The sequence below is a fragment of the Anser anser genome (assembly GCF_964211835.1).
Source record: "Anser anser genome assembly, chromosome: 19".
In the NCBI taxonomy this organism is placed as follows: Eukaryota; Metazoa; Chordata; class Aves; order Anseriformes; family Anatidae; genus Anser; species Anser anser.
The window spans coordinates 10,243,833-10,271,416 of record NC_139740.1 but is presented as its reverse complement, the minus strand read 5'-3'; the positions used below and the strand labels follow the sequence as shown (position 1 = coordinate 10,271,416).

Sequence of the window (27,584 nt, the reverse complement as noted above, 5' to 3'; positions counted from 1 at the left end):
CAGTAATAATGTATATGGCATTAATTCTATTACAATAAACACACGAAAGCTGCAATCTATAAATAAAAAGAATATGAATATTTAGCACTATTAACTCTCCTCAAAATAGCAAAATTGTTATTCCAGAGGACGTGCTACTCTGCCTTATATTATAACTTTCTGCTACCAGCTTATAACTTTGTCAATGGAATGCAAAAAGACAAATAACAGCTTGCTGAATATGGAATTATGGTGGCAACTTACTATAATATAGTTAAAAAGATAAACCAAATAAATGGATAGGCTCCGTATTTCAGCTGTTAATGCCTGGGATGTAAGACTTTGTCTGTGGTACAAAATGTAACAGCAACTTAACTATCAAGAGAACAAGCACTAATAGGCACTGACAACCAGCACTTTCCATTGCCTTCTTTTTACAGCCAGTCAGGATACATGAAAAATGAAGGCACAGTCTAGGCAACTCAACTTCTGCCTGTGGGATCTTCCTAAGTATAGGCTATGGCATCTAACGAGATCCATATCAAGAAGGTAAACAGGATTTTTGGACAATATGTTAATTTGGAGCTCATTGTAGTAAACTTCAGCATGATTGCCGTGTGTCAGATTTCAGGCTGACAACAGATTAAAGGAAAATGAGGTGAAAAAATAGTTCAAGATCCATTGCTTGAGCTCCTGCTGATCAGAGAAGCAGGCGTCATAGCACTTAATAGATACTGATGACTGGGATTATATCAACAAGAGCAAGATTGTATTTTTGGATAGAAATTTCAGAAGCAGAGCGAGGAAATTAGCAGTCAAAATACTTGAAAGCTATATTATACGACTGCACATTTCAAAATGCCTATTGCCTGCTATTTTAAGAAGAGAAGTGTGTTCCAGGGTTAATCAGATTTTTACCATTACCAGTACCAAGTATATTTCTTTTTTAATTTTGTAATAGAAAAGAAGAAAACGCTTTCTCAGTTCTTTTTAGCATGATCTTCACCATATGGACTACTAAGTGCAGCCAGCAACGACTTTTAAATGCTGCAGTTCTTCACCGAGGCATTATTATGCTTTGTAAGATGAAAGTAATTTTCTTTATGTCTTCAGGAGATGCTAGTATTCTGTAAAGGAGAAAGGCCTCCCAAGACTTAGTGTCTAAAAATAGCTAACAGTTTTTCAAGATGAAGAAGAACGAATCTTTCAAGGGATAAGCTTGATTATTCTGTTTATTACTTTGATTTGCATTTCTGGATCTTGAGGATCCTATAGTAGTAAGCACTGTAAAACAAGTTTGTTTGTTTTTTTTAAACGTTTTTGTTTTTAAACAGATTCCTCACTTAAAAGAATTGCCAAACTGATGTCACACAGCTGTCATTCAACCTACACAGCTGAAAACTGATCTGCAGCATTATTACAGACAAAGCAATATGTACTCAGAGATTTTCAAGAACACACTGAAGTTTTTTAAACCTCTTCCCTCAGGGAAAATGTGATGCTCTTACACAGGAAGAGGACAGTTAGTGTGGCTAACTCATACGTATGCCATTTTGTCCTGGATGTCAAGGATGATTTTTAGCAGGAAAGTCAGTTTTGGTTTGGAAGAATGCTCCACAAACTTGTCTTTACACCTAGACGTGTTTCTCATGTATTGTAAATAAATTTATAAGGTATTTTTGTTAGGGCTCCTTTACTTCTCATTGTTCAAAATGAAACAAATACAGAAAGAGAAGATCCATTCAGAAGGTAAAATATATTACGATAATTGCCCAGCAATGCATTTTTATCCACTTAGCAGTCTCAAAAGTACTCACTCCAATTCTCTCATTCCTAGAATTCATTAACAAATTGTTATGCTGAAGACTCCTTTCTGGAAACAATGGTATGGCCTGTAGTCTTCAAAGTAGTGTCTATTATACTCTTTTTTTTTAAATGTATGATATTTATGAAGTGCTACATATATGAAAGCCCCCTTTTATGACAGCCCATCTGCAAGAAAACAGAAGATCACATGGGGAATGTATTGTGTGAATCTGGCATAGAGGACTGCAGACAGAATGCTATTAAACAGTTACTCTGCTTTAACAATTTTTTTTGAGAGCTTTAAAGCTTTAATCTTACACACAAGCTCGTCAGAGAACAAGTCTATCTGTAATACTCTCCAAATCAGAATGAACTCAGAAGGATGACGTTCAATCTTTAAATCCTTCTCTGCAGAGCTATTTTTAACCCGCAGGTTCATAAAACGGATCTTTGCTATGGCTCTAGAGCTTTCTAACATGTATCCTACCTATAATTTTTGACACAACCACATGTTAGAATTCAATTGCATTTAGGACTAAATGTTTTCCTTGCATGATTTCCTGTGTAGTGTGATAGAAACAACTTAATGTGACAGAGTACTTCCATCGTAACTGGTGGAAAACAAATTCCCCACTATCCTGGCCACTGTTTTTCTTTTCACCTCCTCCAGTCATTCTAATTCTAATATTTTGGGTAATTCTTCTTTATCTTCTTATTTTGCTTCGTTCTCCTTTATACATGATGCATAAATATGTGATGCAAGTAAGACATTTTTCATACTTTGAAACGTTTCCTCAATGAATATACTTATGCAGTCCCCTTCTAATTTAATTTCCAATCAACATATAAAGGATATTAAAATATTCGATACCATCATTGTCACCATAATTCTCCAGCTCTCAAAAAACTCCTGCGATATGTTGGACCATTTCTGTTTTATTTTTGCAAAGCAATCCATCTAATCTGGATTAGAACTGACATGTCAGCCCATCTAGAGGTAAATACAATCAAAATATGCAACCATGGGAATCCTTTAATAAGCCACAGTTGCTTCTTAGATTTCCAACTGCATACAGTTTATTACAGTAACTGGTCATGAACTAGCATAATTTTGACCAATGGGAACAGAATTCTGTTAATGACCTAACTGAGGGAATACACTTATCTCCAATAGAAACTGCAGGCTACATTCACTCCCTAAAGCAATAAAATCTTCATTAAGACTCCAGTTGATAAATGTTCTCATAAATTCAACAGAATAATATTTTGTAAACACTCTTTTATGAAAATAGAACATCATAGCCAGGAAATTCTGCTGGTTTTACATGATTCTGGAGATTTTCATATTCCTCATCTTGACATTAAATTTCTGCTTTAATTTTTCCAGGGATTTATATTCTAATTATAGTTTGATAAAGGTGCATACTCAGCTGACACTGAATCTGCATTGTGCTTTGGTGCTATGAATGATTTATTCTACCAGTTCACACCAAATTTTAAACAAAAACATCTATGTACTCTGCTGCTGAATTGATACCAGATTTAAAAGCCCTGGAGGATTTGTTTAATTAAAGACATTTCCTAACTTCACAAGTCCACATTTAAAAATTCTTAATAATGCTCAGATTTTCTAAAGATTTGGAGAAATCTACTCATTCTGATGCATCTTTTGCGTCTCAGAAGAGGGTTTATGTTTGTGTGGTTTAAGATACTGAGATCTTAAAGCTAATATTCCAAAACCCTGTCAGCTCAGACTGCATTCACTACATGTTTTTTGTTCAAAGCCCACAAACATCAACAGAAATATCCCACCAATGAATTTCAGATTATGCCTCTTGAGACAATGAAACTCGGGTCTCTAGAATCCCATGTGATGCTTATTTCTGACTACTTCCTTCTAATGATTAGAGCAAGACGATCTTAAACCACATAAAGTCCTTGGTGTATGTTTTTCGAAGAGCGACGAATGCTATTGAACAGAATTAAAATAACTGTTTAATATTACACTTCCATTTCTTCTTTTCATAAGCTGTTTTTTAAATAAGAGCTTGTTGATGAATGCAAAAGTAAAAAGGCTGTGCAAAAGGCAAAGGAAACCGAAGAAAAGTAAAAAGAAAAACTGGATCCACTGAGAGATCACTGTATCTCCAAGAGATCTGCCGTGTGGTGGCAAATCACTGACGTCTCTATTACCAGCCACTGGCTTTACTGCACTCTATTACAAGTCATTAATTTCAGCTGGCATAACGCTCATCACTTGCCAAGTCAACCCTTTCAGAATGGAGTGAAATATTTTGTATCTTTCTGAATTATTAGGTATTTTCAGAAATGTCTACCAACTCCCTGTTTTAATCTTCAGAATAAGTAATTTCTTGGTTTATTAAACAGGTATTCTTATTAAAAAAAAGAAAAAAAAAAGAGCAATACTTCTTTCCTTGGCTTAGTATAAATGGATGAAACTTTAAACTGAAAACTAACAAAAAAACCAGTAGTCTCAACTGGCAGCCAAGATGCTAAAGCTACAACATTTGATGAAAGAAAGGAAGTATTTATGTGTGTATATACAAACACAGACACATGCACTCACTCACAATCTACTTCCAAAATGGCACGGACAGACTTGGCAAGGTCTCTGGCTTCCGCTGCAAGAGCTGTGGTGACAGTCGGTCCAATCCTTCCCAACCGGGCAAGAAGTGCTTTAGAAGACAAGGTTATTCTTCTGTCACTAATAGGAAAAAAAAAAAAGAAGAGTGTTTGTTTGTAAGACTAGAAATAGAAAGATTTATTTTTAATAAAGTAAAGCTGTGTTTCTAGATAGGTGTTATTCTCATTCTATGAACTAAAAGATTCATACCACCAAATATAAATTTGTCTCAGAAGTAGTTCTGTCTGTATAACAAAGGTATTAGGAAAGTTGGATAGTTCAGTTAGAACAATGTAGTTCATGACTCAAAAAGTAGTGTCAAATCCTCAGTAGATGTCAGAAAAGTAAATTCCTTAAAATTAATTTTCATATTAACATTTAAGAAGGGACACTACTTTAGGGTACCTAATTCTTATCTTATATATCTTATATAATTCTTGTCATAGTTATAGGCCGTAACTATGCGATTAACTCTTTTAATTTAATACTCTGTTTTTTAATGAAGCAGCATCCTGAAAGCTTAGTTTTTAATTCTTCCCCACAATTGTAATTGCATTCAGTAACATACTGAAGAAAACTATATGAAAAAATAGCTACAAAACAATTTTTGGAGACTTTGAAACAATCATAGAGGTTTTCAATATTATACGAATAACTGCATTTCATTACAAAAGAGCTCAGATCTGCCTACCTTAGAACTGTTGAGGGAGTAGAGTTATCTGAAAGTACTTCATGTACAACCTGTTGGCCATAGTCAAAAAGTTAACACTTGATAAATCAACACAATCAATAAGTTGATACCTTATAATTAGATGCTCTATTTGGGGACATGGGATTTGATTTGTATCTCAAGAGACTAGGGAGTCCAGTCTTTCCCATCCAGATGTTTAAAACTATTTCCTATTCAGTTTGACCCTTGGCTACAAAAAATATCATCAGAAGTTACAGAATGATACAGAATGGATTACTGCAGTAAAGGCAGAAGTAAAACAAACACACAAACAAAAAAGATAACCCCTTTGCATGAAATAAATACCATGATGTTTCTTGTTTGTGTTACAGCATTTCAAAATATTATTAAATATTATTTTTCTGCTTCCCCCCCCCGGGGAATTTCACAGAAGTTGATGTTTGTGAAAAATTATGTTTAAATATCTGTCCAGTTTCATTTGTTCTGTGTACAGCAAGATACAAAGACTAAGTAAATTCCTACGCAGACCTGTACACTTCTACACCATTTCTAGCACGTTGCATCAAGCTGTGGAATGGTTTCTACAAACTATAGTTTACAGTCAGCTTATTATGTTTATTCCTCAGAAACATCAATACAACACTTTCCAAATAAAATGCTGCTAGAAATGATAGGCAAAGTTACCTCTATAAATTGTAGTAATTTTTCAGTAGCCACCTCAAAGGTCTTCCTAGCCGATTCTGATTTCCGCAGCTGGCAGTCAAGCACTGTAACTCTCTTTCTCAAGTCTTGGATGTTATCCTGGAAAAGAGATTTGGTCCACGCTATTTTAAGGCTTTTATTTTAATAATTTTCTTCCATGGCTCACAAAGAAACAAGGTGTGAATTAAAATGGATGTCTGAAAAGTTTAACACATCATCTTTTCTACCTTTCTGAAAAACGTAACTGCTCCTGAGGCATGTTTGCCTGATCTAGTAGTAAGTAACAACAACACATTCTGGATTATGATATCAAGGTAAATTGAAATTGGCAGCTAACAACAGGGATAGGGCAGAAACTTCGGATTGTTTGAACTGATTCATGAATGGATGAAAAATACCAAACTGATGCTGGCAGTACCTGTCAGCAGGGTGGCATAAATAGCCAGCGTGTGAACGAGCTCAGTCCACTAGTTTGCATCTGTACATCCTTTGGCCAACAGAGTAATTACGGCATATCTTGGAGAAAATTACCCCCTAGGATTTCTCTACATGCACTTGTATAACCTATTGATCAGTGTTATGCATCCCTTCTCTACTTCAGCTACAGAGAATGTGAGCCTCAGCTACCGAGTCTGACTCATTAGCTTGAGTTCTGGAGGCCCCAGGCTCTGGCCTGAGTCCCTGGTACTACTGTTCAAGTGTGAGGACCATGAGTAAAGTCTTCACATGTACATGGGCATGTATGTTTAGGTAAGGTATTTGCTGAACAGACGGTCTAGACCAAAATATGCTCCAAAACTAAGAAAATATCACTATCATTGAAACAAATTTTCACATCCTGTAGGTAATCTTTTCTGAAAGCCCACTACCTACCATAAAAGTTATTAAAACTAAAACTCCAAAAAGCCACTTTTTATTATCTTTACTTGAAACAAATGAATGCACCCATTTGTTTGTGAATAATGTACAAAGCAGCAGAATCACCATCACTCAGGGTGCCAGAGAACCTGTCGATTAAAACATCTTTTTTTGTAATCTCATTGTCCACTCCTGGAGAAGGAGCTGGTCAGCCCTCAGAGAAACCATACTCTTTAATATTAAAAAAAAAAAATAACAAAATCAGCTACATAAAAATATGTAAAGACTTTATATCAACTCTACACGGTCATAGCTACCTGATAGTGCTTTTTTGAATAAGAAACACACAGAACCAAATCTCACCTCAGATTTTCAAGTGCTCAATCAGAATTTCAGGAATTCAAGCTAGCATCTTAGAAACAAATCTTTAATACAGCAACCCACATGCTCTGAATTTCTTAATATTTTTATATTTATTCAAGTCCTAGAAAACAAACAAAACTTAAAAAAAACACACAAAAACATAAAAAAAAAAAACATAAAAGCTGGGGCATCTCACCCAGATGTTCAGAAAGAACAACTTCTAGGGTGTGATACATCTTATCATGCACACTCACAATTAGGTGAAAGGAATTCCTCCCTGGGAATTACACATCATGGCTATGTTGCTTCTTTGTAAGCTTGTACACCATAGAGGTCTGTTTAACCTTTTTAAAACCTTTTAATGTTGAACTAATTCTCATGCTGAAAAAGGCACCATTTCAGCAGGTTTCCTTCACCATTAATTCCTATGCACATCCATTTTTCATGATAAAAGGTAAACACACAAATGCCAACCTGTCTGCAGCTTTTCAAACTGTGTGTAGAAAATGGATCCTCAATCATAGGGAAAAATTAAAAAGTGCTTCAACTATTTTATTCCTTAACATGTTTTGAAACGACTTGCTGAAAATGAAGTAGTTTTAAAATATGAAGCTGAATTTAAAAAAGAAATTTCTCTGGCAGAGTACTGTTAGTAGCTTTTAGGTGATTATCTTGATTAAATCCAAATTTACTTAAGAACAGTGCTGGACTTTATTATCACTATTATTTGTCTAACAGAAACATAAAAATATTAAGACCACTTGTACATATACACAAAAGCATACAAATACACGTATAGGCTTTACATATGATATATCTGCAGTCCAGAAACTACTCCTTGCTTTAATGCTTGAGATGTTCCATATTGACCTATGACCCACATATGCTTCTAGCTCCTGTTTTTGCAGCCCAAAGATATCTGGATAAAGGAAGACTCATACACTTCACATTACCCCCTTCACTCCGCATCATTCCAGTTATTGAATAATACAAGACAAACAGTGACCTACTTTAGGAAAGCAGATGAAAAGAAAATGAAAACAAGATACATGACAACAGCAAGGAAACCATGGTAACTACGACAGGAGACTGGCTGCTTTGCTTACTTTATTTTGGCCAGAATGATCAGTGAGCTGAGCCTTCAGCTCCACGATTTCAGCTTCTAACAGGCGAATTACTTCTTCATAGTCCATCTCCATTCCACGAGCCTGTCTTTGTGCGGCTTCAGCAAGATGAATCCTACTTCGCAAGGCTCTCGTCTCCTCTACAGCTGCCTTGGCTTCCTATAGGTTACAAAATTTAATTGAAAAATTACAACTCCTGCTAACAACAAAGGTTTAAAAAAAAAGTGCAGATTTAGCTTAAAAGTACTGGAGTTGGCAGTAGCGCTACCTTTTAGGATTCGTGGTTAGCCAGTTCATTTCCTGAATTTACAATGAATGATGCACAAAGAAAAAACAGGTTTTTACAGAGATGATATTCCTGAGAAGTACATCATTAATTCTATGACTACTGCAAATCTAATTGAATGAAAAGTTTTATAGAAATGTATCTGATGCTATTAATTTGTCCCATCATTTCTGTACAAGATAAACTACTTTTAATTAATGTTTTTTGATATTTTACTATTATTGCCTGAATTCACACTCAGTTCAGAGTTTCCACATCATGTAGATGGACTTCTAATGCAAGTATTCAGTCTAAACTGTTCTTAAAATTAGTGCTGTTTTTAATTTTTCTGCCCAGTTCCCACTCTTATATTGTTATTCTGTGTTATCACAGAAGAGTGTTATTTAAAATTTATATATAAATAAAGTAAGGAAAACTAGAAAAAAGAAGCTGTTAACTTTTAATTCACCTGAAGTAAACCATAAATGCTGTAAAATCCAATTCAGAGAAGGATATTGCTCACTTCGTTTTACTACTGAATATTAATTCAAATTCACTTTGGTTTGTAAATTCAAAAAAGTTAAACAAAAGGTCTAGACAACAGCTTAGCTTACACTATAAAAGACTGAACTGCTCAACGGCTCACAGGCTCTACAGGCTCACTGGCACCAAAAGCAGTAAACCCTTAGCTTTTTTTTAATCTAGAGAAAATACTTTATATGAATTTCCTGAAGCATTACAGTTACAACTTTTAAATAGAAAAATTCACAGAACTAGAAATTCTTTGTACAAATTCCTCAGCTAAGGATACTTAAGTATATAGGCTATTTCTAGTTTACCTGTTATATCTTATTATTATAGCTATATCCTGGTTGGGAATGGGACTAGAGGGGAAACAGGAGAAACAGACATTGAGAATCCATAACCAGTAGTAAGTAGCCTGGACTTGAAACCACTTTTCCTGAAAAATCTAAATGACCACAACTTCAATTTTCTGTGGAAGAAATGTCATATAATATTTAATGGGTGTTATAATATAAATGTCTAGAGAGGTCAGTTAAACTTACAAATGAAGATTTAATTCTATTATTTCCTCAGAAGCATTTCTTCTTTGCAATCAATATTCTTTAAGCCAGATTTTCCTACGCTTTGTCTTAATGTTTTTCCTGTAAAATGACCACCAGTTCTACCAGTCTCGGTTTCAGATGATTTTTAACCCATAAATTGTTAGTCTTTATAAACAATATATATTTGTTTCATGCTATAAGTAAACTAATCTGAATGACATATATAGGACATCACCTACCTCACATTTACAATGGTTTAGCAACATAATACCAATTTGGATAATTGCCAGGGGCATTCTGGTCTCTTAGAAAATAAAGCATTAAAAGAAGTAATCATACATGTAGCAAACAGCAACATCATTAGTGAATACAGATGACACTGGGTTTATATAATATAGAGCTTTCCATTATAAGCGATAAAAGATACATTTAAATAACCTTTAATTCGACAGCAAGTACTTTTTTTTTTTCTTTTAGAAGCACAAGAAGCATTAGATTCATCTATTCTACATGACCGCCATCTATACCTGGAAAAGCAGACTATTTGAAAGCTTACTGCTGCGTCTTTCTGTTATTCACCTAGCTTGTTTAACACTCATGTTTGCAGAGCGCTAAGAGCTGTGCAAGGGGACAGTACCGAAGCACTCACCAGAAGACTGGCTGTGGCTCATGAAGGCCACCAGTACAATCCGTCCCTCCTACAAGTGGCTCACAGCAATTCCTTTACCTCCAAATAATCCAGCAAGGACTCCTAAGAACTTATGAATCTATACGCATAGCAATCAAACTTACTGGCTCTGTACAGGGACTGCAAGAAACAATGTGAATCATCAGCAAGAAAAGGTGGGCCCTACTGATATAAAGGATGTTTTCATAGCCTTAAGTAGCAAAGGTATCGTTCAGTAATAGGCTAGAGGTGGTGAAAAGACTCTTGGAGACAAAAGTGAAACAATACTTCGGTATTAAGTTTGCCAAATATAAATGAACACAGATGTTTGACAAAGGATAGTATCATAAAAATGCACAAATGGGAATTATTTATATAAACTGACATCAAATAAGTCATGGGAAAATTGCTATAATGAAAAGGAAGGTCTTTGTTTTGAAATAAGACCTCCCTGAGTTAAGGGTTTCATCTCTTATAACCCAGAATTGCCTTTACTCATCCATTGTTTTTGCAGAAACCCAACTGCTGAATATTAATTTCCCTGTAATAGCAGACTAAGTATGACCAGATTTCAACAGTGAAAGACCTAAAGGAATAATTAACGAACAATGGGTTCTTATATTACAAGGAAACAATTATCCACATTATCACTGGATTTGCAGAATTTTCTGACAAACCAGAGCTCTTTGCTTGAGCAGGGAGGCACAAAGCACATGATACCATCAGTTTTCCCAGTTCTACAGTTACTGAAGTTGGCACTGCAGTGACTTGGTGGGTTCTCTAACTCGTGCAGGTAAGGGGCATCCACCAGAGAAGAAGAGATGGATTACAGCATGCTTCAGCAACACTTTCTCTTGTCCCTTTCAGTTGCAGGTATCAAGGAAGACACAACAGAAATGGAATCTGCAGCTGCTAATACGTCCTCCATATAAATGCTTGATGGAACTATTTGTCCTAATCTGGTATAAAGCCACCACAACAAATAAGAAAGTGCAGGCTGGAGAAGAGAAACTGAATCCTTACAGAATCAATATATTTGTGTGCAGGTTTCTTACAAAGCCAGGTATTTTTTCCATGGAATAAATTCAAGTGTTTAAAGTAGGTTTCATCTGAGTAATACTCCAGCCACCACAAACACTGGAAGAAAGGCATTCTTTAAACTACCTGAAAAAGTGTAGCAACGATTCAATTATGCTTATCCATTCATTTTACAAAAACAACATGTTGAAAACATCATTTAAAGAACTTCTATTATTTTTATTATATATTAGAATTAGAAAGTTAATGAAATAGAAATAAACCAAATGCTTCTTTCAGGCAGGGTGAAATAAATTATATACTGCTTCCAAAATATCAGCCATTCAAGTCTGAGTCTTCAAAGCACCACTTTTCCTCTTAGAAAACAGAAGCACAGAATAGCAAATATAACGCCTATGAAATAAAAGTCCAGTGGAATGGGATGCCACAAGCACTACCCTAACTTTAGCATCTTTCACATTTACTGTGTTTAGCTAAGGTGCTTTGGCTGATAATGTTTGCATAAAAAAGCTGTAGTGAAGATGAGATCACTCAGGTTGGTATGACCTTGGACTTCCAGGCACTATAGAATACAGTCAGACTCCTCCAGGAAGATAAATCTCAGCATTACAGATCTCACATTTGTAACACTGACAAGACTTCAGGTACTCAAAAGCACCACTCTATGTTTTGTGCCAATTTCAGCTTCCTTAAGATTTCAGGGAAGACCAAAAGCTATGGAGAGCAGTATCACAATCTCAAATATTTTAGCTATATTTCTAATCCTGAGAGTTTCTATTTATCCTGTTAGCTACCCATTCAATCACCACTTAATGAATGGGTACTGACAAAGCACATCCATTAAACAGAATATTTGTATGCCTGCCCTAATTAAGCTGCAATCTCTGGGATTCACAATTAGCAGACAATGGAAATACCACAAAAGATACTCCTGTATATGACTGGTAGCTTGCATCCTCATTTAAAGCCTTGTTTTTTTTCAGGAAAGCAATGAATTAAAAGTTTAAATTGTACTGATTTCAGAAGACCTTAAGCCCATAAATTGTATTTGTTTACTTTGAAATGGGCCATTAGCTCTCAGTAATGTTCCTGTTAATTCATTTCACTAACTTGAGCTGAAGCAGGAAATCCTCAAAGTACACTATTTCATCCATTCTTGAGATTTTCTCTTCAATTTACAGATGCTTTCTTCTTTGAATTGACACTAAGCTCTCTTTGCCTCCTGAACTAAGAGCATACTAGAGAATAGAAGAAAAGAAATCCTGAAATGGCTACTTACACAGCTGAGAAAGTTGCAGAATCTTTTATAAAATAGCCCCCAAACAGCTATGCCTAGAAAAAAAACCATAACTTTAATGCTGACTCAACTGACTTACAGTGATGAAAAATTCCACTGTACTACTAACTCCAATAATGAAGATCTATTTTTAATAGATATGCAAGAAAAAGGCAGCATTTGGGTTGTGGCTTCTTCCAGACTGGCAAGAAGGCTGAGAGGTCGATTTAGCTAGTACATCAAGAAAAAAGTCACTCGTGCTTTTTTCACCTTGATTTTTCACAAAACGAATTTTCATGTTATTTCTCCTGAAATAAAACCACCTTAGAGACATCACACCCATAATATTTCAGAAGGTTATGTGCAGTCTTTCTGTCTTTACGCTTATATGTGGATAAGTATCTCAAGTTTAAATCTAAACTGTACATTGTACTTTTCAAGGTACATCCAAGTGTTTGCTGTAGGAAACACAACTACCTCTTCTGAAACCCTGAGCACCTTCAATGCAGAGTAATTGGCTGTAGCCATATCTAGATGTCTGAGGATTCAAAAAGAGGTTCAGATAAGAAGGCTGGCAATTACATGGCAATTAGTACTATGTAGCCTATTATTTTTTGAACTTTGTATTACCATAAATCTCAGTGTCAGCATTGGTTCTGAACTGCAGATACATATATATAAAATACTACAAAATATGTAAAGTATAAACAGAACTACAATTTCGATCAAAAGCCTGCTTTTACCTCCTAAAATAGGTCTCAGGCTAAAGCACTGCTGAAACTACACATAACTTATTGTTTCTCTATTTCACTATCTGGAACGTTTTCAACAGCATTTACTTAAAACACTCAATAGAAAATCTGGAGGTCTGTATTATTCCCTGCAAAGCTGACCTTCACAATCCCATGACAGTACTTGACAGAAAAATTAAGGTAGGAGGACCTCGTGAGGTAGAAAATAGGTATTGCTTCCAATTAAAACTGGAATGGTTTCTGTGTAAGTCTACCTTCCCAGTAAGAGCAGGTGTGTGAATTGAAACACCTTATGTGGAGGACCCAATGTCCATATTGTTTGCATTTTCAGGTTTTTACCTTCCACTAGCTTTAGTTTAGACTGATGGACTGAACATCAACTCTAGTCTGGAGTGATAGACTATACACTCATTTAGCGAATGGAAACATGAGGTCCACTACTGTAACATACTTCCAGTTAAATTTTATCCAAAAAATAATCTATCTTTTTTCATTGGTGTTTCACAGTGTAGAGGGCAACACCACAATATTAACAGAGAAAGCTTTCAAGCAGTTCTCTCATATTCGTGGAGTAAAAGATGACCACGGCGCTAAACAAAAAAATGCATATATGAGCCATAATGTAAAAGTAATTTTAACGTAACAGTAAACATTAAGATTTTTAAACTACATTTTGCATTTTTACAAGAACATCTGATGCAACAGATAGCCTTGAGGAACCTGCAAGGAATGTGTGCAGCAGTATGAGAGAGATTTCTTCTCTCTGACCAGCTCAGAAGAAGAGCTGACAGGAGGATGTTCGTAGAAGAAGGAAACAGGAAATTTACTTGGTTTTGAATCTGGGCTATAAACAAAGTAAGACTTAAATATAATTGGAAAATTACTTTAAGAGACACAAAAGAAGGTTAAATTTCATAAGAAATTTGGATTTCTTCTCTCACAATTATAGACGGATATGGAGACAGAAAGAAGACATTTCTCACAAAACGCTTATTACCATTTTTTTTTCCTGGTAAACACCAGGTAGCATTGTCAGACGTATCTATTATTTCATACCTGGCTTTCTGGTTGACATATAAAATAGCAAAACTTGAGATTGTAGATTAGGCATACTGTCACCTAAGAACAGCAAAGTCACTTAAAGAACATTTACACTTAACATGAGAAAGGTACTACATTGATATCCAACTAACCTGATCCAGTTTGTCTTATGATTCCTATGGTTCCTAACTCAGTTCAATAAAAAAGTATCATTGGTTCAAAAACTTAATTTGGATATAATTACAGAATTGGATATACAGTCTCCAATTCTAATCAAAAGCTTTGTAGTAGCAAAAGAAACACTTTGAGTTGAAATCAGCGTGAAGGTACAGTCTATACAAACATCAAGAGCGCAAGAAGTCCTCCCTCCTTTTCAAGACAAAGAGATTTTATTTTAAAGAAACTCAACATACTTGCTTGACTATTTGTAGCTCCTCTGTTAACTGCTTCTGTAAATTCATAGATTCAGACAATTCTTCCTGTAAAAAAAAAAAAGGAAGAAATAACTAGTTATGCAAGAGAGAGGTTGTATTACCAACTTGCTTACAACTGCTATGTTTCTAGGTCATGCCACACTCCACTAATAATGTTGAAAAAACGCAAACACACTTATTTGAAAAGTTCTGGTGGAAATAATAAATAATCAAAATGCTTTTACTATACCTGGGACAAAATCAATTTTTAATCTCTAAGAGCTATTTTTTCAGAGAGTTCATTGATAATATGCTGTTTAGGTTTCTTTAGCATTCTAGGATTATACAATGAACACTTCTGCAATACAAATTAAACACACACTCTAAGTCTCTTGTTACCTAGCCACCTAGTAAATGTGCAGAATAAAGACTTTTTTGTGACTTTAATAGATTGTTGTGCAACCTAACATTCACATCAGGAATGTTCAACAGTGTTCAATACTGTTTGTACGTTTGACCACACTTTCACTTGCCAACTTCCACCAGAAGCCTGTAGTAAGGCTACACTGCTGCAGGCTGCACCACTTTCAGGTTAAAAGTTCTAAAAAATTTCTCTATTTTTTTTAAAGTGGTTGTACAATGGTTGTAACCATCGGTTTGAAAATGGTTGTAACCCAGGTTTTAAGTAAAACTAAACATATTAATTGCTTTTGTTTTACGTATTTTGTAGTGTATGTGAAAATCTATATTAATTTTGCAAACAGATTAATTCACCCTCCAGTTAATTTCTTTCAAAAACATTAGCATATGCTCAGACACTCTGGTTACTAGGATCACACATTTCTAAATAAAATTGCTATGCAAATCAGTCACTTCTCCAAATTCACTTTGGTGAAATGTCTGTTTAATCTCATCTCCCTGCGAATCAGATTAAAAAGTGTGTTAATATTCAGTATAACAAATATAATTCATGTTTTCCAGAAATACATTGTGAGCATATGAACTTCAAACATAATTAGGCTGTTTGCTCTGCCTTTTTATTTATTCATCAAATATTGCACACAAAATTCAAAAGAAAAACAGTAAAGCGCACAATATGTACACTCAAAAAATTAGTCTCTAAAATAAATTAAAACAAGTTGAAATTAAGCATTACCTTTAACTTGCTCATTTCTTTTAAAGCTTCATCCTTTTCTTTTTTAAGCTTTTCCATGTCATCCTCCAAAGAACCACAGGTTACAAACTGTGCATAATTAAATAGGCCAAGTTAGAATCTAGTGCTAACCACATCTTCTATATCTTTTACATCCAATCTTAAAAGGTCTTGCTAATAAAATGAGAAGATAATCTTAATTTTAAAATAATTCAAAGCTCTGGAAAACATTACTGAAAATACTAAGAATTTTAAAAGGAATTCTGACCAACTTATCTTCCAAAGGATTAATTATTTTTCCTGTTAAAAAAGATTAACAAAACTCGCCAAGAATACACATTAATGGTCCCTGTTTTCTTCAATATTTTAAATAATACATAATTTTATTCAAGTATTCCTATGCTACAAATAGACTACTTCAGCATTCATTCTTAAAAGTTACCTCCAGAATAAAGCAATATTCCATCTAGCAGTAGTTCACATCAATGGGCCCCATAATTGTTTATTAGTCACACAGGTAGTAGCAATATATATTCCATTTAAGAAACCTTGGTAAATCACTGCTGTCCATACTTACGACTCACAACATAATTACATGAATTGCTTTCTACAAAGTAGGTTGCTTTAAAAAGCTTCACAGAAACTAGGTTATCTTAAAGCACAGCATGATACAGAGCTGTTCTAAAAACCTGCCCAAGCTTTGGAATAATCTCACGTATACTAAGCTCTCCAATAATCTCCTCAAAACAATTAAACACTGTACAAACACATATTTTACCTGTGAATTTAATAAACCGGCAATTTCATTGATCCCAAATGTTACAGGATTTTGGCCACCATCTGTTGCATTCAGTTGCATGGAGAACAGATTCCTTGAAACTTCAATGAAATCTAAAAAACAGTTTAGCCTGCAGGTTCAGTTTAGTAGCAGCATCACTAGATGCAACACAACTGCTAATATCACCATGTAAGGCCTACTCTTTATAAATGCAGTGTCTGTTCTCCCTCACCTTCCTAAAGGAAAACATAATTCTTTTACATTTTTGTCCGACACATTTCTCTGAATAGAAACATGAGGTAAAGCTGGTAAAATTCAGAACAGGTCTTGGGATGAAATGCTTCTTCAGTTGTGTAGGAGAAAGGAAAACAAAAGGTGGTACGATGTTCAACCTCAAAGTACCTGGTCAGAGATGCTGTACATTTGGCAGGCCTGTGTGAAAAATTAAGAGAGACCTGCACATCTGTTTTACACCTGTCTTCTCAGTGGATTTATCTTCCCAGAGGAGACAGTCTCTCTGTAGGAAAAAGGGGCAATTTTGTGCTAGTTCACAGTTCACCTTTACATTTGCAAGCAAGTCCTTTAAACCACTGATAGAGAGACCTGGTAAAATTGATGCTGAGCAAGAAAGTTTTATATATAGACACTGCAGCATTTTTAATCAATATAGCTATTCATTTTGAATGTATAAAAGAAAACTTATTCCTACGATCTGAGAGAAAACAGGAAATTTAAAGATCAGTTAGTATACACCACATAAAACCTGATGGAAGATCTACCATCTCTAGTGATAAGATACTTGAAAATCCAGTGCCTTTTTAGATGGTTTAGTACAAGAAATTATTTTTCTTAAACCAGTGCCTGTTGCTGTTTTTCATAAACTTCAGGAAAATTGAAATTACCATGTCTCACAGTTTAACACAAATATTCTTAAACTGTTAGCGTCACCTACCAAAATTGTCATAACCAACAGAAAAAAACTCATTCCCATCAGAATTAGGTTTAGCTAGAAAAAAGACTGTGATGGTCTCTATGCAAATGTCTCTCCACATGCAATAGCTGAAAGGTTCTTGGTTGTCACAAACCAAACAAGTTAAATGGTCAGTCAGGTTAGTTGCTTCAAGAAGTCACTTTAATCACCAATACTATCCCAAAGAATTTTTGGAACAATTACAGTACCTGTCCTAGAAAGTAGCACAGTATCCATCCTAAAAAGTAGAGGCCTCTACATTTTAAGGGGTCTTGATTTTAGTCATAAAAAAATCATATGAACATTATGTACGTAAATGAAGACGAGCATGAAAAAAATCCCATAGCTTATCTTTCTAAACTGTTGCTACATTCTACTAAGTTTAAATACAATAAAATTTGATAATTCAGAAAAAAAAAAAGTGTGCTTTATCTGTATATACATATTGACTTGGACACAATAGTTTAAGAACACTTCAAGAGTGTTATCTTCTACAATTATTTACACCTAAACTGAAAGCCACTATTAACAGAGGATCATCTGGCTGCTTCTTAAAACATAAAAATAAACAGCTTAGTTGTTTAAAATGCAAACCATTTTAATATTTTAATGAAATCTTAAGGAGAAAGCACGTCTGTTGAAAAAACTCACGCTATTCAAATACTCTACTTTCATGGCAAAAATTCAGAAATTTGTGAGCACAAACCCCAAAACTTTCTCAAGGTTGCTGTTAATTAAATCTGTAATTACATTTACAATTACTTAGTTTCAGAATGCCAAGCTTATTTTTATAAACTAGAGTAAGGTTTTTGCCCCAAAGTATTGTTTTATTTGCAGTAGCAACCCAATACTGACAGAAAATGTATTAACAGTTATTATCTATCATTTCTATATTTGTACATTTCATTATTTTTCAGGGTAATTAACAAATGATTACCTCCAAAAGACACTGTTCCTTTAGAATCTTTCTGAAGTTGCTGCCTTAGGGTTTGCTGCTGTTCAACTGTGGGCTGAATCCCCAGATAATTCAATGCCTGGAAGGAAAAAAACTTATTTTGGAAAAAAAAAAAAAAAGGCTATGGATAATGACTGCAGGGACATGGGGGAGTAATTAAAGAGCTGCACTTCAAAGAGCTTTTGTATCATAGTACACTCTCACTGACAACACTTTTATTCCAGAGACTCTTTGTGACTTTTCTTTCTAATTGAGAGATCTTCAGATATTATTTAACCTTGAATACTGGTGAGCGTAATAAGCGAAACCCTTTGTCCTTAATAACTTCCTTAAAAATCCGGAGGGATGTTCAGATTCCCAGAAGACTTAATCAGTAATTAGATTAACAAAAACAGTAATTTGCCCAATATATAAAATGAAATATTGGCCTACAACCTGAAACAACTACCCAAACAGGTAATTTCATATGTAGCTTATACCTTGAAGTTTGAACCTTGAAATATTCTCTGGATGTTTTACATATATCATAAAGGGGGAGAAAGGAAAACTTAAAGGATGCGAAGTGTTTACCCTCTCCAGCTTTTCTGCTTTGATACGAATAGTAGAGTTCAAGAAAGTCTTCCTTCCTTGCAGCTCATAATCACCATTCTGGCCGGGTGCAATGACTAGAACAAAAGAAAAATATAAATATGAAATGATTCTGTTGTAATGCTTGCTTTGAAAAATCTGTTATGTAGCTCTGTTCTTCAAATGGATGTCAGCTAAATACCCACTTGCCACAACAAATACTAATATTTAGGTTGACTTTTTCTTTAAAAATGGCATAATGCTAATAATAAAAAAAAAATATAGGTATCAATAACAAACTTATTTGAAATTGTCCATCAAAAACTGACAAGTAGCAAATTAGCAGAGAGAAACCAGGAATAACTTCAAGCGATTCATCAAGCATATGGCTTATACTCGTGGTATTTTCTTTTCTCTCTGTAACTCTGGAAACAGAAGGGGAAACACACTTGTGAATTTCAAGAGAGACCTTCAAGACACACCCTCCGCATAATCAACAGTTCCTAAAAGCCTATCTAGCAATCTGGAAAACACTGTGAAAGAGAGGGAATGACCTGTTACCAACTAAGGGCTGCATGGAATTACTTTAGACTGCATTCCAACAGGCTCCTCTGCATGTTTTCGTGGGGAGGAACTCTCTTCCAAGGACTACCATCCGTTAAGCTCTGTATCCAAAGTGTTCATCACCTTCTGTCCAATTATTTCAATCAGAAATGCAACGATTTTACATAATTTTAACTAGTTGCATTAATTAATGCATTATGGTGAATCTATTTCATTTCCAGCATTTACAGAGGATTAGTTTGAGGAGAAGAAAAGAAGCTAGCAGTACTCAGCAGTCCCTGTGCAAGATTTCAAAAACACCGCTCCTTTTTTTTTTCTTTGTTCTAATGGAAGTTGAAAAATGCAGCCACAGCTTTGTCATGTTTCAAACAAAAGAAACAGCAGCCTTTGGAAGCCCTTGAACACAGACAACTTTTTTTTTTTTTTTAGATAAATTACACTACATAAACAGAACAAATTCATTGCCTGTTTTTTTTCCAGAAGAAAATAAAATACTTGCTTTTATTCATTATTTATACATGTAATTTACATCTCAATTAATTATTTCATTAATGGACTACAGAGGTACTCAAAGCAAAAACACCATTTGAAAACTACAAGACCATGCAGATTGAGATCCTCTCCAAAGGAACAGAAGGAATCACACAGAATTTTTTTTTTTTTTTTTTTAAATTTCACAGTATATCTGTTTCCAAGCTCAAAGTAATTTACATCCTCTTTATATGCCAAAAGCATAAATGAAAACATCTTGAAAATCTCTGACACTAACACCTCTCACATGCTATATTAAATTCTGAAGACATTGGGCTAGAACCTCAGATGAATTGGCATACTTTCTTTCAACTCAGAATGAAAAAGCTTTGTGTATGAGTTTCTGCAAGAATTTCTCAAAATTGTGCTGATTTTTCTCTGAGCATTTAGAAAAAATCTAAGAGCTACTTCAATTTTTCAAGGTTATCCTTGAAAAGGGGCAGCATGAGAGAAGTGGCAGCTTTGGCTAAGGATGTGCTATAACAAAAAAGAAAAGTGACAAGAAACTTCAAACTGGAGCTGCAAGAATTTCTGCTTCCTACTCTATTAGCTACGTTATTTCAATAGACTAAGAAACTACGGTCTTCTTAGTCTCTTTAAAAAAGAATGAAGCTCCTGCATATTGCATTATATTAATCAAGAGCCTTATATTCTGAGTATATTCAGAAATAAGACTTTTTCTTGTGCCTTTGATTTAATCAGCGTGTTTTTAATCATCAGTACGAGAAAACTGTGTGATCATTAAATGCCAGCTGTATTCAATAATACAACTTTATCAGTTTCAGAAGTTAACATTCAGTCAGCTCACCCTTCAGGGAAGGAAGCAAACTGGTCAGATTTGCAATATGGAGACTGTTTCATTTAAAATTAGGATATCTAATTAGGACCTTAATAAGCCCAAGTACAATTTAAATAGTCACTGAAGCAATATCTAGGATGAATCAGATTCTGTATGTTTGTCCTTCACCTTATCAGTCTTCCCCTCAGACATCAAGGAGCACAGGTTGTTCTTACTTAATGCTGCCCAAAGAAAAAGAATATAGTTCAAGTCTTCATACAGAAATACAAAACAGGATCAGTTATATTATTTTTTTATTTGAGAACCGCATGGTTATGCCTGTATTTTCACTGTCTATAAATACAATGCATACTGGTTTCCCAGAGGAATTACAACCATTCAATTCACATTTGGTTCTGACCAAACTCTAGAACCTCTCTATTTTTTCTTAGTGTTGTTTTCATAAGATATATTCAAAGATACAATCAAAGGGACTATTTTCTTAGTTTGAATGCCATGGCTCTCATATATAAATATACACATATGCATTCTATTTGTTATTAATTGAAAAAGTCTTAAAGAGGTCTGCATGTTATTTCTATCCTTCCAAATCCTTGATTAAAAAAAAAAAATGCAAGTGGTATATATCCACAGAATTTCATCAAATCAAGAAAGCAGTTTCTATGGTAACCTAATCTTGATCTATATGTGAGTCTTCATTATCTGGTTTCGACTGAGTCTATTATCATTACTGCTATATAGCAAATGTTGTGATCACTCATTTTTGTTTGGTTTCAGCTGTTTGTTGTTATATCTGACAGAAGTTACTGCACAATCCATTGATCTTTATCCTTTATTTAGTACTACAAAAATGGTGCAATATTACTTTTTTTTGGAAGCCTATGTACTATTTTCTGTTAAGACAATTATTGAAGAACAAAAGTGTGACAGGGAATTAAATCAGCATTTACCAGGAACTGACACATCAGTAGGACTGCTCTCTGCAGAAGTAATTGGAGATTGCTCTTCAATTTTGACTCCAGTTTCCATCTATGAAAGAAAATCAGAAGTCATGAAATACCATTTTCTAAAATAGGTCACAGGCCAGACTAGAAATACACATTAAACTAAAAGAGAGGGAAAGGAAGGAAGTCTGGGGGGGGGAAAATAGGGCTGGACACATCCAAACAACCCTAGCAGAAAATGCAAGGCATGGGATGGGGATGGTGAGAAGGTATGCCATTCAAAACTTAGATCGGGGCCTTATCAAAAGCTTAGATGGGGTTGAAGAACTTGACAGATGAAGACAGCATAGCCCCTAGGCAGCCTGCTTCAATGTTTATAGCTCTGACGGGAAACAAAAGTGGGCAAGAATCTCGAGTATGAATATAAAAACAACTGAGAATCACCTGTTTTGACTCTGTTTGACAAGGAACATTTTATTTTATTCAACTATTTTCTCAATTTATATTAATGAATAATATAAATACTCACAGCATTAGGAGTGAATGTTGAAACAAGCTTTTCATCAGGAGACGCTAGAGGACTAAGGACTGCAGCTTGTTGTCCTCTGTATGTTCCAGAAGATGTTAAGAGACTGGAAGGACGTGGCAGATTCTCTGAATAACTGGGAATATTTTTTTGTCTTATAAAAGCTATCTCCCAAAAACTTTCAAACCTAGAATTAGAATTAAAAAAACTTTTAGCATACTGTATACTATTCTGTTCATAAGAGTATCTATTACTAGAGTAACAACTATATTTTCCCTGACAATGTGCATGATTATTCTTTTTTATTTTTCTAAAAGGATATTCTATTCTCTATCATTAGAACAAGTAAGCAGTGCTTTAAAAATATATATATATATTTCAAAAAGGAATGAATATATCATAATTTTAAAGTGCTAAAAGGTTCATTTGAGTCTTTTTATATGGCACAGTATTTCAACCGATCATTTCAAAAACATGAACATACCCTGTATTTCCTCTAAGCCCCCGTGACAAGACTTTTCACAGTAATGCAATAATTAATATTGTATAGTAACCCATTTTGGAATTAGCAGTTTGGTAGTAACAGATACCTCATCTTTGCTCTGTTGATTATACTTTTTGCTTCTTCATAGGAGACGCCAATCATTGACTCTTTGTTTATGGATACTAGTTGATCTCCAGGCTGCAATCGTCCATCCTAACCCATAGCAAACAAACAACCAAAACCACAGACTTTGTGTTAACAACTAACACTGCAGGAAGAACTATACAATCACAGCGTGCACTCTGGATCTGTTAAGACATGAGATATGAAAAATGGCTACACATTTTGCCTAACAATTTTCCAGAAACAAACAGTAGATCAAATGATGGAAGAAGATAAAAAGACACAGCTTACCATTGGTTTCCTTATTAATGACATAGGAAATGTCAGGACCCTAAAAGCAGCTTGCACTGTGTATCTCATGTTGATATCAGATTTATCTGATATCTGATATCAGATTTATTTTATGTACCCCTTAATTAACAGTGGAAAACAACTACTTCACTCAGTAGAACTAGTTGTTTAGATTTTCATTTAATAAATACTAAAACTAAATTGTCTTAAGTACATGGATGTAATTCAGTTTTCTCAAGGTGGGAACCTTCCCAAGATGGTACAGAATTCCATTTAAACCAACTCATATTCCCACATAGTTGGGCTTCACCTGAATAAAAAACGCGATTGAGGCCTCACGTAACAGATACTCTTTTTTTTTTTTTTAATAAAGTGAGAAACTAAAGCAGATGTTCTATTCTCTAAATTTACTGTAATCATTTAATCTGCATGACAGCAATCATTTTAAAAGCTTCATCAGACAGAATGGATCTCAGTGAAATTGTGTCAAGAAATCTGGACCAAGGGATATACTTCTGTTAAAAAAGAAGAAACCACAGAAAGTAATTGTTTTCAGCAAGGAGTACCAACCCATCTGACTACAGGAAATTTCTTTGCTAATTAACTCAGCTGAGAGCTGAATTAATTTGTTTTTCAAGAAACAGACATTCTTGGCTATACATGGGACTTTTCAGGCACTTACTATCCATGTTCATCTTAACGAGAACAACATATTCATCTATTAGGAATTCGCCAGTCAAAAATACCTTAGAAATAATACTGTCAACTGTCAACTTTGCGTTTCTGTTGAATTATTCATTGCAAACTTTCTAGCAAACACAGTAACATATCGCATTTCTGCCTCAGAAACTATAAGACAAGACTTTAAATATGCTTGGGTAGATTTTTCACTAATATAAAGCTTTTTTGACTCACATTCTAAAGAAGCCTTACCAATTTAACTGAAAATGATTGTTGTTCACCTATGTATTATACATGGTCCATACCTATGGTTACAGTGTTATGACATTTGTGTAATGTAATACACATGAAATTATACATAATATGTCTGTGTTCTTCAGTGTTTAAGAAATATTTCATAGAAGCAAACTAACCACGTGAAACAAACTATGTACAGAGGAAGATTTGTAGAAAGTAAGTGAGATATCTTTTTAAGGCCAGTATAATTTTACATATTTGATACAAAAATACATCAAATTTTAGTTATGTTATTTCAGCCTATGATAGCACTTCACTATATTTTCCATCACAAAGAAAAGCTCTAGATCTACAACTTCTCTTGCAGAAAGCCTGCTAAAATATCAATTTCAATGCTGCCCTCTTGTGGCAAAGATTTTAAATACACTCACTATTTAGGTTTCTCAAACACCTAACCAAGCTCGGGAAATTACCTCTAATATTGCTAATATTAGAACCTACTGCATACTGATGGCTCGGTCTCACTCGATCAATTATAAGCATGAGAGACTGTAAATTATATATATTTACAATTTGAAAGATTTTTAAAAGCTGTAACAAAACAGCAGAAAACAAAAGAAGAATGATTACCATTTATTTATTAAAAAGTCTGGGAGAACCATTGCATTTTTTCTATCAATCTCTGCCTTTGGGATTAATCTTAATCTACAAATATTCAGTCACAAATAGTTTAAGACTGTTTTGGGGGCAAAACTCTTTGGTTGTGAAATTAAGTTGTACACTCTTTGGGCCCCTCGCTACAGGAAGGACATGGACGGGCTCGAGCGAGTCCAGAGAAGGGTGACCAAGCTGGTGAGGGGTCTGGAGAACAAGTCTTACGAGGAGCGGCTGAGGGAGCTGGGCTTGTTCAGCCTGGAGAAGAGGAGGCTCAGGGGCGACCTTATCGCTCTCTACAGTTACCTTAAAGGAGGCTGTAGAGAGGTGGGGGTTGGTCTGTTCTCCTACGTGCCTGGTGACAGGACGAGGGGGAATGGGCGAAAGTTGCGACAGGGGAGTTTTAGGTTGGATGTTAGGAAGTACTTCTTTACCGAAAGGGTTATTAAGCATTGGAACGGGCTGCCCAGGGAGGTGGTGGAGTCACCATCCCTGGAGGTCTTTAAAAGACGTTTAGATGTAGAGCTTAGCGATATGGTTTAGTGGAGTACTTAGTGTTAGGTCGGAGGTTGGACTCGATGATCTTGAGGTCTCTTCCAACCTAGAAATCTGTGATACTGTGATACTCTTGCTTGGCAGATGGCAAACACTGGTTTATCTACATGTCAGAATAACCATAATAACATAGGATGACAAGAAGACACTTGGATAAACAGTTCTGTGTACTTGAACCAGACAGCTGTTATTTATTCATTTTTTAAAAACCTCCAAGACCTCCTGTTTTACATATTGCAGTTGTCATAATGAAAATAGTAATCAGTACTGATTCATATGTTTTATTAGTCTGCACTATCAGTTTTTTTTTTTAATTATAATTCTTATTTCCCTATACAATACTTCTCAACTGCAAGGATTCAGCTAAACCAAGTCCAAGGGAAAAGTGATTTTTTGAATGTCTGAGTGACAAAAGCTGTGTAGATGTAGTGAGATAGTTTAGTGATGTGGTTTAATGGCAGATTTGGCAGCGGTAGGTTAAAGGTTGGACAAGATGATCTTAAAGGCCTTTTCCAACCTAAGTGATTCTATGATCCTGTGAAAAAAAAGATGCAAACTGTATGTCTGTCCCATCCTTGATGATTAGCTAGTCTCATGTAACCTCTTAAAAAATTGCTTTCTTACTTTCTGCTTTGGAAATTGGGAAATAAGATCCTCATATACCTCACACAAACTCATGAATAATTTTCATTACCATGTAACCATGCTGTGGTGTAATGAGATAATTCTGTTTAGGGAGACAGCAAGGAGAAACACAAAAGAAACACAAATGAAATTAGTATTTACAGTATAAATGTATGTATATAGTACTAAGGTAGGTATAAAACGAAGGAAAAATACAGGGGACTGAACAGTGTAGCAAGAAGAGGTTTTTATCTACCTTATGACAGTCACCACCAGGAATAATTTCTTGAATGTATACCAAAGGCCCTTCATTTCTGTCAATTCCTCCAACGATATTCAAACCTAGGCTTGTTCCTTTGCAAACAGAGATAATCTGAAACGCACTATCCCTAGGAAGAGAAAGAAAAAAGGAAAGTAGAGTTACTTCACAGATTTAGACACTCACTAGAGACCCACAAGTGATACAGTGTCTATCTTGTTGATTCACAAATATGTACCACAGTAACAAACAGATAAAATGGACAAAATCTCTATGTTCAAAGGCTATCATGCCTACCCTATTACAAAATCAACAACTTCAGGTGTTACTTCAGGCAATTACAAGAGTAACTAATATATTATTTTGCAAGACTAAACTTCTCTTCTATATATACCCAAGGGATGACCTAGCTACAATGTAAATGAGAAGCATTAATTTGTTACAAGGTACTGAGATCAACAGTCAACCTGATTAATCTACTTACACCACATAAACAATAAATAAATGAGATAAAATGAGGAAAAAAATAACTTGCAAAACCCGAAACTTTGTAATATCAATAGTATTATGTTACAGGATTTAAAAAACAATGATTTTTGAACACTTCAATGCTCAACCCAAAATTTTCCTGAGCTGCCAAATACAACATTTTCTACATCTCACACAAGAGAGTTACAATCAGCTTTGGGAATTACTTTGGAAGCTTTGGTGATGGTGCTGGGACAGAATTATTTCTGCTAATGGTGGTAATAATATCCTTTGGATGCAATTGAGGACTCTGTGACCTTGAGGATGACCCAGACGAAAGGTTGTCTACAGGTTTTCCTATAAGAATAGAAAGGATGAAAAAAAAAAAAAAGTAAAACACACATTTGGGAAAAAGCACGAAGTTTCAAATCATAGGCCTAATTTCATGTTAGAAAGCAGAAAACTATAAGCAATCAGGCAACCACAACAAAGTTTAAGTCTATGCAGCTAAAAATTGAGCCAGGGGTTTCAAGAATAATTTTTTAAATCATAGCAAAGAATGATTTTTTCAAACTGGGTGAAAAAACATAACTGTCTTTCCTAAAGAGTAATTGACTATGCTGTATAAAGACATTCTCACTAGGCAACAATTCCAGGAGCATTAGAATTTATGGTATTCTAGTTCAATTTTTTATTATTACTTTGTAATCTCGTGTTATCTTTCATCTACAAATA

At 34.8% G+C, this 27,584-nt stretch overlaps 1 protein-coding gene and 1 long non-coding RNA gene across 6 annotated transcripts in view; one reads left to right on the top strand and one right to left on the bottom strand.

The window, feature by feature from the left end:
• Positions 1-4,366, top strand: part of LOC310884065 — a 53,087-nt gene extending 48,721 nt beyond the window's left edge. Inside the window, exon 4 of the long non-coding RNA XR_014574011.1 lies at positions 1,314-4,366. This is a non-coding gene — a long non-coding RNA (uncharacterized lncRNA). The remainder of the gene's footprint in view (positions 1-1,313) is intronic.
• STXBP4 (syntaxin binding protein 4) overlaps positions 1-27,584 on the bottom strand; it is a 77,731-nt gene that overhangs the window by 31,213 nt on the left and 18,934 nt on the right. For 3 of the 5 annotated variants that reach the window (XM_083805231.1, XM_083805230.1, XM_083805233.1), the window contains 14 exons: positions 27,077-27,206; positions 26,379-26,511; positions 23,064-23,170; positions 22,477-22,660; positions 21,954-22,032; positions 19,113-19,207; positions 18,525-18,621; positions 16,618-16,730; positions 15,843-15,929; positions 14,687-14,752; positions 8,150-8,326; positions 5,805-5,921; positions 5,121-5,170; positions 4,373-4,510 (listed from right to left, as the gene is read on the bottom strand). In XM_083805231.1, the coding sequence (XP_083661357.1) occupies positions 4,373-4,510; positions 5,121-5,170; positions 5,805-5,921; positions 8,150-8,326; positions 14,687-14,752; positions 15,843-15,929; positions 16,618-16,730; positions 18,525-18,621; positions 19,113-19,207; positions 21,954-22,032; positions 22,477-22,660; positions 23,064-23,170; positions 26,379-26,511; positions 27,077-27,206 (1,573 nt within the window). The remainder of the gene's footprint in view (positions 1-4,372; positions 4,511-5,120; positions 5,171-5,804; positions 5,922-8,149; positions 8,327-14,686; positions 14,753-15,842; positions 15,930-16,617; positions 16,731-18,524; positions 18,622-19,112; positions 19,208-21,953; positions 22,033-22,476; positions 22,661-23,063; positions 23,171-26,378; positions 26,512-27,076; positions 27,207-27,584) is intronic. The other 2 variants (XM_083805232.1, XM_083805229.1) reach the window with 1 other exon arrangement.